Source organism: Stegostoma tigrinum, chromosome 9 (genome assembly GCF_030684315.1).
Source record: "Stegostoma tigrinum isolate sSteTig4 chromosome 9, sSteTig4.hap1, whole genome shotgun sequence".
NCBI classification, from domain to species: Eukaryota; Metazoa; Chordata; class Chondrichthyes; order Orectolobiformes; family Stegostomatidae; genus Stegostoma; species Stegostoma tigrinum.
The window spans coordinates 85872126-85887935 of record NC_081362.1 but is presented as its reverse complement, the minus strand read 5'-3'; the positions used below and the strand labels follow the sequence as shown (position 1 = coordinate 85887935).

Sequence of the window (15810 nt, the reverse complement as noted above, 5' to 3'; positions counted from 1 at the left end):
GGACATACACACAGACACACACAGATACACACACACACACACACACACAGGTACAGACATCCACACACACACAGATACAGACACACACGCACACACAGATGTAGACATACATACACACACACACAGATACAGACATACAGATACACACATACATACACGCACACATACATACACGCACACAAAGATACAGACACACGCACACACACAGATACAGACACACGCACACACACTCGCACACACAGATGCAGACATACACATACTCACACACACCCGAAACACACACTCCCCCAACACACACACACACACACACAGATACAGACATACACATACACACACATGTGAAACTCACACTCTCCCAACACACACACACATGCACACACCGCACGCACACACACAGATACAGACATACACACACTCACACACACAGATACAGACATACACACACACAGATACAGACACACACACACACACATACACACACACAGATACAGACATACACACACTCTCACACACACACATGCACACAGATACAGACATATATATACACACACACAGATACAGACATACACACACTCACACATGTACACAGATACAGACATACACACTCACACACACACAGATACAGACATACACACTCTCACACGCACACACACACACAGATACAGACATACACACACGCACACACACACAGATACAGACATACACACACGCACACAGATACAGACATACGCACACTGTCTCACACACACACACATACAGATACAGACATGCACACACACACAGAGATACAGACATACACACACTCACACACACACACACACACACACACACACACACACACACACACACACACATATACACGGTCAGGTTTCATGCATTTTCTGAATGTCACTTAATGTTCCGGGTGACAGATAGGCCTTCAGCTTGCTGCGAGCCTGGGGTGAGAGCTGTGGACGATACACCCTCACATTCACATCTGAGGCATGTAACTGATGGCCAGGACAATCCAGACTGAAAAGGCTCCGTCCTGAGGTAGCTAGGAGAGCGGTACCCTCGATAAGTGCCTGTCGAATGTTGTGTGCATCCTTGTGCTCAGGCTGTGACGCCAATTGAATGTTAAGTTCACAGCCCATGCAGCATCACCATTGATTCATGGGGATGATTCAGGTGTCAGGCCATGTGGCAAAGGCAATGTCGCTAGCTTTGGCATCGTTACATCAGGCTGCGTATCAGCACCGTTTGTTTTCTCTCTTGCATGATCTTGGTGAACATGAGCTTTACACAGTGTCCCATATAAAAAATGGTAGCAGTGTTGACTATCACCACATTGTAGGGTACTTGGTATCTCCTGACAGACCGCACTTTACCAGGATTTCATCTCTGTCATTTCTCAGGTTCCCAAAGACGGAGAGTCCTCCCGAGCCTGTCCCCTGATGCAGCATCTCCGGCCCGGAAGCCGGCCAACAGCTCCGGGGTCCGCTGGCTTGACCTGCGACCCATGCAGAGGGGCCTGGCCGAACCATTTGAGATAAAGGTCTATGAGATCGATGATGTGGAACGACTGCAGAGGAGGCGAGCAGCAAACAGCAAGGTTTGTAAATTCTCTCAATAGCATTAGGCATTATCCCTTTAATGTCTACAGTATCATACCATCTGAGATACTTCCAATATTCCATTGTTTGCTAGTGCCAGCATCAACACACTACCTCAGTTCTCACTTCCAATTTTCAGGCTGATAAATTACTAAATTACCGGTTTTGGGACAGCATTTCTTGCCCGTCCCTAGTTGCCCCCTGAGAAGGTGGTGGTGAGCTGCCTCCTTGAACCACTGAAGCCTGCGTGCTATGGGTTGACCCACAATGCCTTTAGGGAGGAAATTGCACAATCTTGACCCAATGACAGTGAAGGAATAGCGATAAACTCCCAAGTCTAAGTGGTTATCCACTTTGGTAGGAAAAATGGGCAAGCAGATGGTTAACTGAATGGTGATAGATTGAGAAAGGGAACGGTGCACTGAGAGTTGGGTACCTTGTTTACAGGTTGCTGAAAGTATGCATGCAGGTACAGCAGGTGGTGATGACAGACAATACTATGTTGGTCTTTAAAGCGAGACGTTCCAAGTACAGGAGCAGAGATGTTTTACTACTATTATTACGGGGCCTTGGTGAGACCCCATGTGGAGTATTGTGTGCAGTTTTGGCCTCCTTATCTGAGGAAGGGCGTTGTGGCAATTGAGGAAGCAACAAAGATAATTTCTCAGACTGATTCCTGAGAGAGCAGGACTGACGTAGACGAAGAGACTTGATCAGTTAGGACTACGTTCACTAGAGTTTAGAGGAATGAGGGGAGAGCTCACAGAAACCTCCAAAATTCGAACATTACTGCATTGAATGGATGCAGTAAGGATGGTCCCAATGACCAGAGATTACGGTATAAGGATAAAGGGTAGGCCTTTTAGAATAGAGATGAGGGGAAATTTCTTCACCCAGATAGTGGTGAGCCTGTGTAATTTGCTGCTGTTAAGGCCAAAACATTGAAGACTTTGAAGAAAGATGTAGATATAGTTCTCAGGGCTATAAGGATCAAAGGATATGGGGCAAAAGTAGGAGCAGGGTATCAGTGAGTTGGATGATTGGTCATGATCATATTGAATGGTGGAACAGGCTTGGAAGGCCAAATGGTTTTCTGCTGCTCCTGTATTCGAGGTTTCTGAGTCAGGACGGTGAGTGGACTGAAAGGGCACTAGCAGGTCGTGGTGTCCCAATGTACCTGCTGTGCTCGGCCTTGTCCATAAGGTAGTGTTCATGTGGTTGGAAAGTGCTGTCAAAGGAACTTGAAGGAGTTGTTGTAGAAGGGCACACACTGCTGCTGCTGTTGCTATAGTCGGGGGAGTAGATGTTTGTGGATGTCGTGCCAATCGAGCGGGATGCTTTGTCCTGGATGGTGTCAATCCTCTTGAATGTTGTTGGAGCTGCACCCATCCAGGTAAGTTTTTATTTAAGTTGCTGATGTAGCAAGGATGTCACTGGCCAGACCAATCCAGAGGGCAGTCAAAGGTCAACCATGTTGCAGTTCTTTAATCTCCTGTATTACCTTTTTTATCTTTTCAGCTTTCCTTGTTCATCTTTATTTTATTTTCTTTTCCTCCATGCTGCAATAGAGGAACCCCTCTCATCCTCTACCCAACCCCTCCCTCTACAGAAGGAGATGTCCCAGGGCAGATGTTGGGCCCACCTCTTGCTCAGATGACAAACGTAATCCTGCCTGTGCCTTCACTCTCCAGAAACCCAAACCCTTCACTTGTGCACCCTTTCGCCACAACCCATTTTCATCCTTTGCCTCACTGTTTCTGCACTGATTAGTGGATGGCAGCAGGAGAACTCTTCAGATTCTAACCTTCAGAGCACAACTCTTGAATCTATCAGAGATAGCAGGAACTGCCGATGCTGGAGAATCTGAGATAACAAGGTGTACAGCTGGAGGAACACAGCAAACCAAGCAGCTTCAGAGGAGCAGGAAAGCTGACATTTCAGGCCTAGACCCTTCTTCAGAAATTTCTTGCTGCTCCTATGATGCTGCTTGACCTGCTGTGTTCATCCAGCTCTACGCCTTGTTATCTTGAATCAATCACCCGCTTTCAGGGGCATTATTCTCCGTTACCCCTTTGTTCAGAATGTGGATTACGACTCAAGGTCATGATGGGGTGTTCTGCTTGTGTTGAATGGGAGGAATTGTGGGAAATCAATAGCTGCATGCCACTTACTGTCACAGGGTAGCGATTCATTCCGTTGAGTTCATGCCAGTTCCCAATAGAGCAACCCAGTCAGACAGTCCCATTCCCCAACTCAACCCCAGTACTCCTGTTTATTTCCCTCAAGTGCCCATTAAATTTCCTTTTGAAATACTTCATGATCTCTACCTCTAACACTCACAGCTGGTAAGTTCCAGTTTATTCAAGATTGTTTGTTTAAAAGTTTTCCTCATGTTCTTCCTTACTGAAGATCTGTGTCTCCTTAGTCCTTGTCTATTTGTCAACTTTTCTCCCATCCTCAGTTGCAAGTTGAACCATGGGCTTCCATTGACCTGATCTCTGCTTCTGGGCAAAGAGCTGCAGTGGTTCACACTTGCCTTCAGCAAGAGACCAGGAGTCTGTCCAGCTCTTACTGTCTGCCATCGGGTGTCCTGGAAAAATTTATGGGTCGACTGTCAACCTGTTTGGCCACATTATGAACACACCTTGCAAGTCCTGGTGCGATCTGGGGCTTGCTGGTCCAGAGGTAGGAATGCTACTAACCGTGCCACAAGCCCTCCCACCATCACCACCTCAGACCATCAGCTAATGGGAACAACTTTCATTTGTTAACCTTATCTAGACCTATTGTAAACTCACACATCTTCTGTCTTCCTTAAGTGGTACCTACAAGCTAGCTTTCCTTGCACTTGGTTCCATGAGCCCACATTCTGCTGTCCTGGCCACATTCAACTTAAAAAAAAATGTTCTTAATTCCAGTTGCGGGGATTTGTATGCTTCAACGCAAAACTGAAGATATTGGAACATCGGCAGCAGAGGATCTCAGAGGTCAAAACCAAATATGACATACTGAGGAAGGAGCTGGAAGCCACCAAGCAAAGACTGATGCTGGATCCGAGCAAGTGGGTCAGCGAGTGTAAGTACTGCATGGACCTTCCAGTCCTAAGCATGTTTCCGCAGGATTGGGAAAACTAGAAAGAATGCCCTCCCAGGCAAGACACCTTGGTCAAAGAAGCCAAATGATGTTGCTCTGAGGAGAAGATGAGCTCATGTCCCGACCGTGAGGCACACGAGTGGGAGACTTGGCCGTTTTTTGCCAGTCAGAATGTCACCAAAAATTACGAGGGCACGATGCATCAAAGAAATGAGGTCCTTTTGCAGAAAATCATGTGGTTCCTTTTTCAGGTTATGCTATTAGGGAGGGAGTTCTGGGACCCAGCAGCAGTGAAGGAAGGGTGATACATTTCCAAGCCAGGATGGTGAGAGGCTATGAGAAGAACTTTCAGGAGGTGGTATTCCCATGGCATTCACTGCCCCTTGTCCTTCTCGTTGGTAGAGGTCAGGGGTTTGGAAGGACATTGGGTGATTTACTGTAGTGGCTTTTGTAGATGGTGCACATTATAGACCACCATACACCAGTGTTAGAGCTATGAATAACATCAGCTATATTATTCCACACAACTGGGACATTGATCCTGTGACAGTCCAGTTCAATATGCTCTAGATGATGTAGGAAGGATGCAAAGAGAGGCCAGAGAAGAGAGGGAGTGGTGTTTTTGATTAAGGAAAACATAGTTAGTGAGAATATTTCTGTGGGATTGTCCAGTGAAACTATATGGATAGAAATTAGGAATAAGAAAGGGATGGTCACCTTGATGGGATTATACTTTCGCTCCCCCTCCCCTCCCGAGTTGTCAGCGGGAAATTGAGGAGATTATATATATATATAGGGGATTTTAATTTTCCACACATTGACTGATTGTGTTAAGTGCTTGGGTGGTGAGAAATTTATTAAATGCGTTCAAGATAATTTCCTTTATCAATCTGTAAATGTACCTACTAGAGAAGAAGCAAAACTTGACCTTTTCTTGGGAAGTAAGGCAAGGCAAGTGACTGACGTGTTAGTAGGGGAGCACTTTGGGATTAGTGATCATAATTCTATTAATTTTAATATAGATATTGGAAAAGGATAAACAAGCTAAAGTTTCTAATTGGAGTAAGGCACATTTTAAATGGTATGAGACAAGAACTTTTAATAGTTGATTGGAGTAGACTGTTTGCAGGCAAAAGGACAAATGACAAGTGGAAGGCATTCAAGAGTGTGATAATGAGAGTTCAGAGGCATTATGTTCCTGTTAGAGTGAAGGGTAAGTCTAGTAAGATTAGGAAACAATGGATGGATAAAGATATTGAGGCTCTGGTCACGGAAAAGAAGGCTTCATATATTAGATACAGACAATTGAGATCAAGTGAATCTCTCGAAGAGTGTAGGGACATTCATAAGAGGGAAACCAGGAAGGCAGAAAGGGGGCATGAGGGAGCATTGGCAGAGAAGGTTATGGGTAATCCAAAGAGATTTTACAAAAGAGGAATTCTATGTTTTGAACCTCAGGAGATGGGAGAGATACTAAATGAATATTTTGCATCGGTTTTTACTGTAAAGAAAGAAATGGATGCTCGAGAACTTGGAGAAATATTGATGTTTTGTAAATCAACAGCTCACAATGCAAAGGAGGAAGTGCTGGAGGTCTAACAAAACATAAAAGTGGATAAATCAGGACCTGACCAAGTGTAGCCCTCGACATTGTGGGAAGTTAAGGAGGAAACTGTGGGGGCCTGAGAAGAAATATTTGTGTCATCTGTGAATTCTGGGAACTGTAGACGTGTGAACCTGACATTGGTGGTGGGTAAGTTGTTGGAGGAGTTTCTGAAAGAGAGGGTTTAAATGCATTCGGAGAGGCAAGGACTGATTAGGGATAGTCAGCATGGTTTTGTGTGAGAGAAACTGTCTCACAAAGCTGATTAAGTCTTTTTGAGGAAGTAACCAAAAAGATTGATGATGGCAGAGCAGTAGATGTTGTTTACAGGGAGTTTGGTACAGCTTTTGAATAGGTTCGGCATGGCAGACTAATTGGTTATATTAGATCACATGCAATTCGGGATGAGCTTGCCAATTGGATATAAAATTGCTAAATGGTGGAGACAGAGGGTGGTGATGGTGGGCTTTTTTTTGGACTGGAGGCCTGTGACCAGCGGGTGTTCCATAGGGTTTGGTACTGGGTCCACTTTTGTTTGTCATTTAAATAAACGATTTGATTGAGAAAGTAGGAGGCATGGTTAGTATGTTTGTGAATGACATCAAAATTAGTGGTCTAGTGGACAGTGAAGAAGGTTATCTAAGATTACAAAGGGATCTTGATCAGTTAGGTCAATGGGCTGAGGAGTGGCAGACGGAGTGTAATTTGGATAAATGTGAAGCATTGCATTTTGGGAAGACAAACAAGGCCAGGGCTTATACAATTAATGATGGGGCCCTGGACAGTGTTGTAGAACGGAGAAACCTAGGGGTTTAGGTATATAATTCTTTGAAACTTGCGTCACAAGTAAACAGGGGGATTAAGAAGGCACACTTGGCTTCATTGCTCAGATGTTTGAGTATAAGAGTTAAGATGTCATTTTGAGGTTGTATGGGACATTGATGAGGCCTGTTCTGGACTGTACTGTGGGCAGTTCTGGTCGCCCTGCTATAGGAAGGGTATTATTAAATTGAAGCGGGTTCAGAAAAGATTTACCAGAATATTGCTGGGAACAGAGGTTTTGAGTTAAAGTAATCGGCTGGGACATTTTACAGCATGGGAGCTGGAGGGTGACTTTATAGAGGCTTATAAAATTATGAGGGGCACAGATAAGGTGAACAGCAAGGGTCTTTTCCCTAGGATGGGGGAATTCAAAACTAGGGGGCATATTTTTAAGGTGAGAGAAGAAAGTCTTAAAAAGGGATGTGAGGGGCAACTTTTTCAGACGGATAGTGGTGCATGTGTGGAATGCACTGCCAGAGGAAGCAGATACAGTTACAGCGTTTAAAAGACATTTGGACAGGCACATGAATAGGATAGGCTTGGAGGGATATGGGCCAAATGCAGGCAGGTGGGACTAGTTCTGTTTGGGAACATGGTTGCATGGGCTAGTTTCCATGCCATATGGCTCTATGACATTAGAAACCTATAATGTAGACATTTACAACATGCAAACATTCACCAATCCGTGTCAGCATTTAGCTTCCCAAAGCTCAATTCTCAACTCGAACTGTCAACATTATTATTTTAGAACATAGAACATAGAACAGCACAGCACAGAACAGGCCCTTCAGCCCACAATGTTGTGCCGACCATTGATCCTCATGTATGCACCCTCAAATTTCTGTGACCATATGCATGTCCAGCAGTCTCTTAAATTTTCTCAGTCATTAGCTGCAAATGACTGTAAAACCCACTGGTAAGTTGAGGCTGTCATGAAGACCCCTCCTCCTCAACCCTTCCCCTCACCTCAGGTATGGTGACCCTCAGGTTAAACTCACCCCAGTTGTCTCTCTAATGAGAGAGTCACCCTGTGGCCGTCTAGGGACTGTGGCAACTTGATACAATCCAATGGGGTTTCCCAGTCAATATGGACATGTTTGTTAGTGTGATACAAAAGGGTCCGGCAGTGGCGGGGGGGGGGGAGAATTTTTTGACGTAGTTGGGGGGAGTGTCTGGAACAGGCTGCCAGAGGTAATGGTGGAGGTGAGTACAATTTTGTCACTTGAGAAACATTTGGGGAAGTACATGGATGGGATAGGCATGGAGGAACATGGACCAAACACAGGCAGATGGGAATAGATTAATTGTGAAAACAGGGCAGCACGGACAAGTTGAGCCAAAGGGCCTTTTTCCATTGCTGTAAACTTCGATGACTCTATAAGTTACACAGGGGGAATTAGCAGACTGTACGATGCAGCCAGGCATGTCCCTGCCCTCGGTTAAATGTTCTGCTCTGGGCATCTTGTCTTTCCACAGTTGATCTGGATCAAGGTTTCGAGGTAGACTCGCTGGAATATCTGGAAGCTCTGGAGTGTATCACCGAGCGGCTGGAACACCGGGTCAATTTCTGCAAAGCTCACCTCATGATGATCACATGCTTCGACATCGCGTGCGGGAGGCGCTAGAGAGGGGGCGGTTGGGGCTGGGCGAACCGAGTGCTCATGGCAGAGGAGGAGACCGGAGCGGAAGGAGGATTCTTTTCTTTTGAAAAAAAAACACCCAAAGATACCAGGAAGACGAGGGCGGAGGTGCAAAGTGTGGAGCGTGTTTGCGAAATGAGCTTTGTTTCTGGCAACAACGGAATATACACAGAGGGACGGAAAAGAATGGGTGGAGGGGCTGAATATTGGAGTGTGAGAATGTTCACTCTTCCATCAGATTGTCAAAGCACTTTTGAGGAACTTTTGCGATGTTGTAAATAGGGACCACTCACTCCAATTTCCCTTTATTTGCTGGTTGGGGTGGGTGATAGTGGGTGGGAGGTGGAATGAAGGGCTGTTACTAAGAAATCCATAATGATATACAGAAGGACAATAAGTGCCTTGTAAACTTTATTATATTATATTATCCAAAATCTTACATCGACACATTATTGTACAGTTGGTGCTAGATGATGAATGTCTCACTGTGCTGTTATAGAGGCGGTATCCATTTTGTAAACCAAACTTAAACCTACACCCCATCCCAAACCCAACATTCTCACCAAGCTCGGTGTTTAACACAGAATCCGATGACGAGCAGGGGGAGAATGCCAGTGAACTTGCTTACCTTGTGGGTCCACAGAAGAATATTTCGTAACATTTTGAACCAATTTTGACTGATTCTACACGGTATTCCCTTTTTATATAAAGGTTTGGCGAACTGTAAAGTGCGTCGTAGTGTGGAGTTGAGTTTTCAAGAATCCAGTGGAGCTACATTGAACAAAAATTAAAGAATAATGTTTCAGTAAAGGATGAACTCAAGGTTGTTTTACTTGGTGTTTTAACTACTTGCTGTTTTTAAGTAACTTTGTATCTCTAGAGTAGGTCAGTAGTTAGGAAGCCGCACATTATTAAAGTGAATGTCATTTACTCATGGTGAATAGACCACTCAGGGCCCCAATGATGCCTCTCAGGCAGACCCCTGCAAGCTTTGTATAATTTAAAACCAATTCACAAGCACATATGGACATCTTTATATGGACACACACGCACGCACACGCGCACACACACACACACACACGCACACACACAGTAAACGTAATCCAGCTTCTCCCATGTTCTGCACTCGCACGTGTAATTTGCAAGCAGTGTGTGTTTAGTGATGTTACCGGAAGAGCCACTCCATCATCTTCGTAGGCCATTCGGCCACCCCACCTCCTCCTGACCCCCTGTGAACCTGCTGTGCAGGTCATGGCTGTTCAATACATCCAGCATTATTAGCCTGCCTCAGCTCCAGAATCCTGGTTAGTTTTAACCAACAATCCAAGTGCGTCCTGAAATCTCGTCGTGTGTCGTTTATTGAATCTGAAACTTAGGTCATTTGTTACAAGGTTGCAAGGCAAAATTTTGTCTGATCTCTGTTCAGGCCGGCAATGGTCCTGCCAACAAAGCAATGACGTCAATGGACACTGTACAGAAATCTGTTACCATCATGCAGTACTGCTTTGGGCTGTTCACAAGCTGGAATTACAGTCGAGGTTTGGATGGGATACAACTGACCTAAACCCTGATGGAATGTGTTGAAGCGAGAGGTTCAGAAAAGCTAATTAATGGAATTGGCATCTGACTAATTCTGGCCTGGATAATCTGGCATTTAACAAGGATGTCTCTGAGGTCAACTAAATTCTGAGAAGCTCGATTTGAAAATAAAAGCCCCTTCTTATTTTCAATGTGCTCTGTCTGGATGACTGAATGTGAATTATTGCTATTTAACACAACTAATCATCAGTAAAGCAAACTATAGAGATTGCAGAGAACGTAGAACAGTACGGCACAGAACAGGCCCTTCGGCCCACCATGTTGTGCAGACCAGTTTAGGCCAAGGACATAGGCTACAGTACTGTCTCCATTTTCAAATCAGACTCTGTCCCCATTGCGTTGTCTCTGGCTGCAGTGCAGTAACTTCCATCCAGTCCTTAATCTGCGGAAAACCAGCCACACTGACCTCGTTCCCATGCACCCCCAAAGTAACGTTCAGCCTGTGCCATCCCCAGATCCAGTGCCAGCTCTTGCTGGGCACTCAGCAACCTGTGCAGAACAGACTGGAACCTGAGAGCTTTGCAGGACATGAGGTAGAAATAATCTTCATGTTTAAGCATGTCTGTCTCCATTTCAATGTGATACCACAGTAGCATACTCGAAGGACTTCTGTAGGACAATGAATCTAATTCACACGGTAGTGAGCCGATGACAGGTTGCTGGATGGAGATTAAAAGACTACACCCCCATTGCCACCAGCCCCTCCCCCCGCTTGGCCTCACCATTAGACCTGATCTAACCTGGTGAACAGGTTAGCAGCATGACACACAGTTTTGGGTTCATCAGTTTTATGACGAGGTTGATTATTTTATTGCTCTTTCCACCCATAAAGGGCATAATTAAAAGAGCAAACGCCACACTGAAGGAAGCTAATCACTGTCAGATTTGGCAGTAGGGTCAAAGCACTTCACACCTGTTGTTGGCCAGAGCGACGGCTTTTTCCTGGGAAATCCAAAAGCCTCCAGGGAATTTCCACACCTAAGGAATGAGTGAGACTGAGCCTGGCATTTGTCTGCCTGAGAAACACATTGCCTCTGTGTGGTCTTTCTCAAAAGTTGTGCATTATATTTTCCAGATATTTGTCTCTTTAATGGTGCTTGTGGCAACTTCAGCTCTGAATGTTTATAAGTCAAATTCTTTTCCTCTCTTGACTTAAATTAATCCCACACTTTGAGCTGCTGCCTAACACATCTTTGTCATGTTATGTATGAAGGACATAATTTATTTATGAGCTCAGGATGCTCTTGTTTTATAAAGTTGCTTGTATTTTGTAATTTATTTACACATCACAATAAGAAGCTAACCAGTGCTAACTATGCATTGTTATGTACAGTCGCCCAATTCACATCGTTCTGCCTTTGTTTTAGCTTGGTTTCCTTTGCATTGTAATCTTGGACTTTACTTGTCAGAACAGTTGAGGCTTGCTGTTTACCTAATCCCCTTTGTATAAAATGTGTACCATAGTCAAATATTGTAGCCTGGTATTGTGAATAAACATTATATTTTACATCCTGTTAAAACAAGATGTCACTGGCTTGTTGAAACAAGGCCGTCCTGCCTTCAGTGATATAAGTTGCAAATGTTGTTGACTGGCACATCCACTTTAATGCCCATACTGCCATCTGAAACACTCATCTCATTGCCTGGCACACCCATCTCACTGGCACGACCATCCATCAGACACACCAGTCACGCTTCCAACAGCATGCATGGTACTCCTCACGAGGTAAGCTAGAATGAGGAGTTACAGTTTTAGGATAGGAGATAACAGATTTAAAACGGAGTTGTGGGGAAATCATTTCTCTCAAAGGGTAATGAATCTGTGGCATTTGTGTGTGGTGGATGCCCAGATACAGGTTACGTTTCTGAGCTCGGACTTTTCTCTCTGGAGAGAAGGAGGAAGAGAGGTGACCTGATCGAGGTGGACAAGGTAATGAGAGGCATGGATAGAGTCGATAGCCAGAGACTTTTCCCCACGGCAGGATTGACTGGTACGACGGGTCATAGTTTTAAGGTGTTAGGAGGAAGGTATAGAGGAGACGTCAGAGGGAGGTTCTTCACCCAGAGAGTTGTGAGCGCATGGAATAGTTTACCAGTGGTAGTCGTGGAAGAGGAGTCATTAGTGACATTTAAGCGACTGCTGGACATGCGCATGGACAGCAGTGAATTGAGGGGAATGTAGGTTAGGTTATTTTATTTTTGGATTAGGATTATTCCACGGCACAACATTGTGGGCCAAAGGGCCTGTACTGTGCTGCATTTTTCTATGTTCTATGTTTCAGGAAGAGGGTGCCAGTCTTTTAATTAGTAATGGGTTGAGGGTTAGGGTGAGCAGTGCGGTTGAGGCTGAGAGCAGAAAAAAGGAAGCACATATGAGTCTTGAGAAACAAATCAGACAAGGCTCTTGAGGAAAATAACGGAAGCAGGAAAGCACTTAAACAAGGAATTGTGAGGGCTAAAGGGGGAAATGAAATGCCCTTGACTGGTAGGATTAAGAAGAATCCCAAGGCATTTTATACATATATTAGCAGCAAGGGAAAAGGTAGGTCCACTCATGGACAGAGGGAGTTTGTGCCAGAGGAAGTGGGTGAGGTCCTTTATGAATTCTTCACATTAGTATTCACCAAGAAGAAGGAATGAATGGTGCTAAGATTGGGGAAGGGCATGTTGATATTCTAGAGCACATCAGTTTTAGAAAGAGGTGTTATTGGGTGTCTTGAAAAACGTTAAGGTAGCTAAGTGCCCAGGGCGTGATGACATCAATCTTAGGATACTGAAGGAGGCAAGAGAGGAGATTTCTGGGGGTGTTGTCAGAGATCTTCATATTCTGTTTAGCTACAGGTGTGGTTCCAGAAGGCGGGAAAATAGCAAAACATTGCTCTTTGGTTTAAGAAGGAAGCAGAGATAATCCAGACAATGCTAGACCAGTGAGTTTTACATCTGTGGTAACGCAACTACTGAAGAAGATTTTTAGGGAAGGGATTTACTTGCATTTGAGAAAGAATGGACATTATGAATAGTCAGCGTGGTTTTATGCAGGAGAGGTCTTGTCTCTGAAATTTGATTAAGCTTTTTGAAGAAGTGACATTCATGACCAGAGGGCAGTAGATGTTGTCTACATGGACTTTACTAAAGCATTTGACAAGGTCTTTCATGGTCAGCTGGTCCACACAATTGACTCAAATGGGTTCCAAGATGAGTTGGATACAAAATTGCCTGTACTCAATCATAAAGGAGTCTTTCTGACTGGAGGTCACTGACCAAGTGAAATGCTGCAAGGATCAATGCTGGGACTTCTGAGGTCTGTAATGTATGTAAATAATTTGGATGAAAATGTAGGTGGTCTGATTAATGAGTTTGCAGACAAAATGAAAATTGGTGGAGTTCTGGATAACGAAGAAGGTTATCAAAATATACAGCAGGATATTGATCAGTTAGAACCTTGGGTAGAGAAATAGCAGATGGAGTTTGATCCAGACAAGTTACATACAAGTGTGATGTTATGCATTCTGGGAGGTCAAATGCAAGAGGAAAGTGTACAGCTAATTCATTTTTATTCATTCATGGGATGAGGGCATCGCTGGCTAGGCAGTGTTTATTGTCCATCCCTAATTGCCGAGACAACAGCAGGATGCTTAAGGATCGTGGAGTGTAAATCCATATCTCCTCAAAAGTGGCAACACAAGTGGATAAGGTGGTAGAGAAGGTATGTGGTTTGCTTGCCGTCATCAATTAGGGCATTCATATTAAAACCAGCAAATCATGTTCCAGCTGCATAGAACTTTAGAGATAACAAGGTGTAGAGCTGGATGAACACAGCAGGCCAAGCAGCATCATAGGAGCCGGAAAGCTGATGTTTCAGGCCTAGACCCTACAGTGTTCATCCAGCCCTACACCTTGTTATCTCAGATTCTCCAGCATCTGCAGTTCCTACTATCTCTGCGTAGAACTTTAGTCAGGGCACGTGGAGTATTGTGTGCAGTTCTAGTTGCCACATTATGGTAAAAATGTGGAGGCTTTGGAGAGGGTGCAAAAGAATTTTACCAGGATGATAGATAACAAGGTGTAGAGCTGGATGAACGCAGCAGGCCAAGCAGCATCAGAGGAGCAGGAAACCTGACGTTTCGGGCCTAGACCCTTCTTCAGAAAAGCATTTTCTGATGAAGGTTCTAGGCCTAAAACGTCAGCCTTCCTGCTCCTCTGGTGCTGCTTGGCCTGGTGTGTTCATCCAGCTCTACACCTTGTTATCTCAGATTCTCCAGCATCTGCAGTTCCTACTATCTCTTTACCAGGATGTTGCCTGGATTGGAATGTATTAGCTCCAAGGAGAAGTGAGATAAACTTGGATTGTTTTGCTAGAACGTCGAAGGCTGGGATGGATAGGATTGATGGATAGTTGGAATCTTTGTTCCGAGGTGGAAATGTCAAATGCTAAATGTCACGGATTTAAGGTGGATGGGGAATGTTTAAAGGAGATGTGTGAGGCAGGTTTTTTTTTACACAGAGGGTGGTAGGTGCCTGGAAAATGCTGCCAAGGAGGATGGTAGAAACAGAGATATAGCAATGTTTAAGAGACATTTAGATAGACACATGAACAGGCAGGGAAAAGAAGACTAGAGGAGGTGATGACCCCGTGTTATGATCGCTGGACTGTTAATCCAGAGATGGGGTAATGTTCCAGAAACCCTGGGTTTGCCTCCCCTACGGCAGATGCTGGATTTCACATTTGTTTTGAAAGAAAAATCTGGAATTAAGAGCCTAATTAAGAGCGTGAAACATTATTGATTGTCACCTGGTTTCAGGAAGGAAGTAGCCATCCTTGCTTGGCATGGACCACATGTGACTCCAGACCCACAGCAGTGTGGTTGGCTCTTAAGTGCCCTCTGAGCTGAACTGCCTCCTCGTGCCCCTTGTCCTTATGTTGTTTGCTCTGTTTGCAGCAGGGTTGGGAGCACAGAGGATGCAAATTTAGGTTAACTGGTAAAAGAATGGGAATTAGATTAGAAGATTTTATTCTTTACCCAATGAATCAATGCGAATTGGAATTTGCTGCCTGAAAGGGTGGGACATGAGAGGGAATGCAATAAATTATTAAAAGGTGCTGGGTGGGGGTGTGGTAGTAGAAGGTGGGGAATTGAATAAGGAATGAAGGGAATGGGACAAATTGGACAGCTCTTTCAAAGAACCAGCACAGGCAAGATAGGCTGAATGGCCTGTGCTGTACCCCTCTCTCTACCTCTTCGGTGTGCATGAGGTCTGTCTGTATTTGCATCGCTCCCTCCACCATCTCCACATCTCAGGTGCTTTGCTCGGTCAATTACCTTCTGAGGTTCATTTTGCAATTTCTTTCCCCCCGTGTTGATGATTTTGTTTCATGTCAAATTGAAATAGCTGCTTTGGACTATTTTGACTGCAGTAGGCATCTGATCGAGCTCGAAAGGAATGAGGAAATTATCGGATG

General features: G+C 44.6%; 1 protein-coding gene across 1 annotated transcript in view; it reads left to right on the top strand.

The window, feature by feature from the left end:
* The window catches only part of kif26ba (kinesin family member 26Ba), a 379843-nt gene extending 367987 nt beyond the window's left edge, over positions 1–11856 (top strand). The window contains exons 13-15 of the mRNA XM_048536110.2: positions 1395–1591; positions 4511–4667; positions 8587–11856. Of these exons, the coding sequence (XP_048392067.1) occupies positions 1395–1591; positions 4511–4667; positions 8587–8735 (503 nt within the window). The 3' untranslated portion in view covers positions 8736–11856. The remainder of the gene's footprint in view (positions 1–1394; positions 1592–4510; positions 4668–8586) is intronic.
* Positions 11857–15810: the final 3954 nt, after the last annotated feature.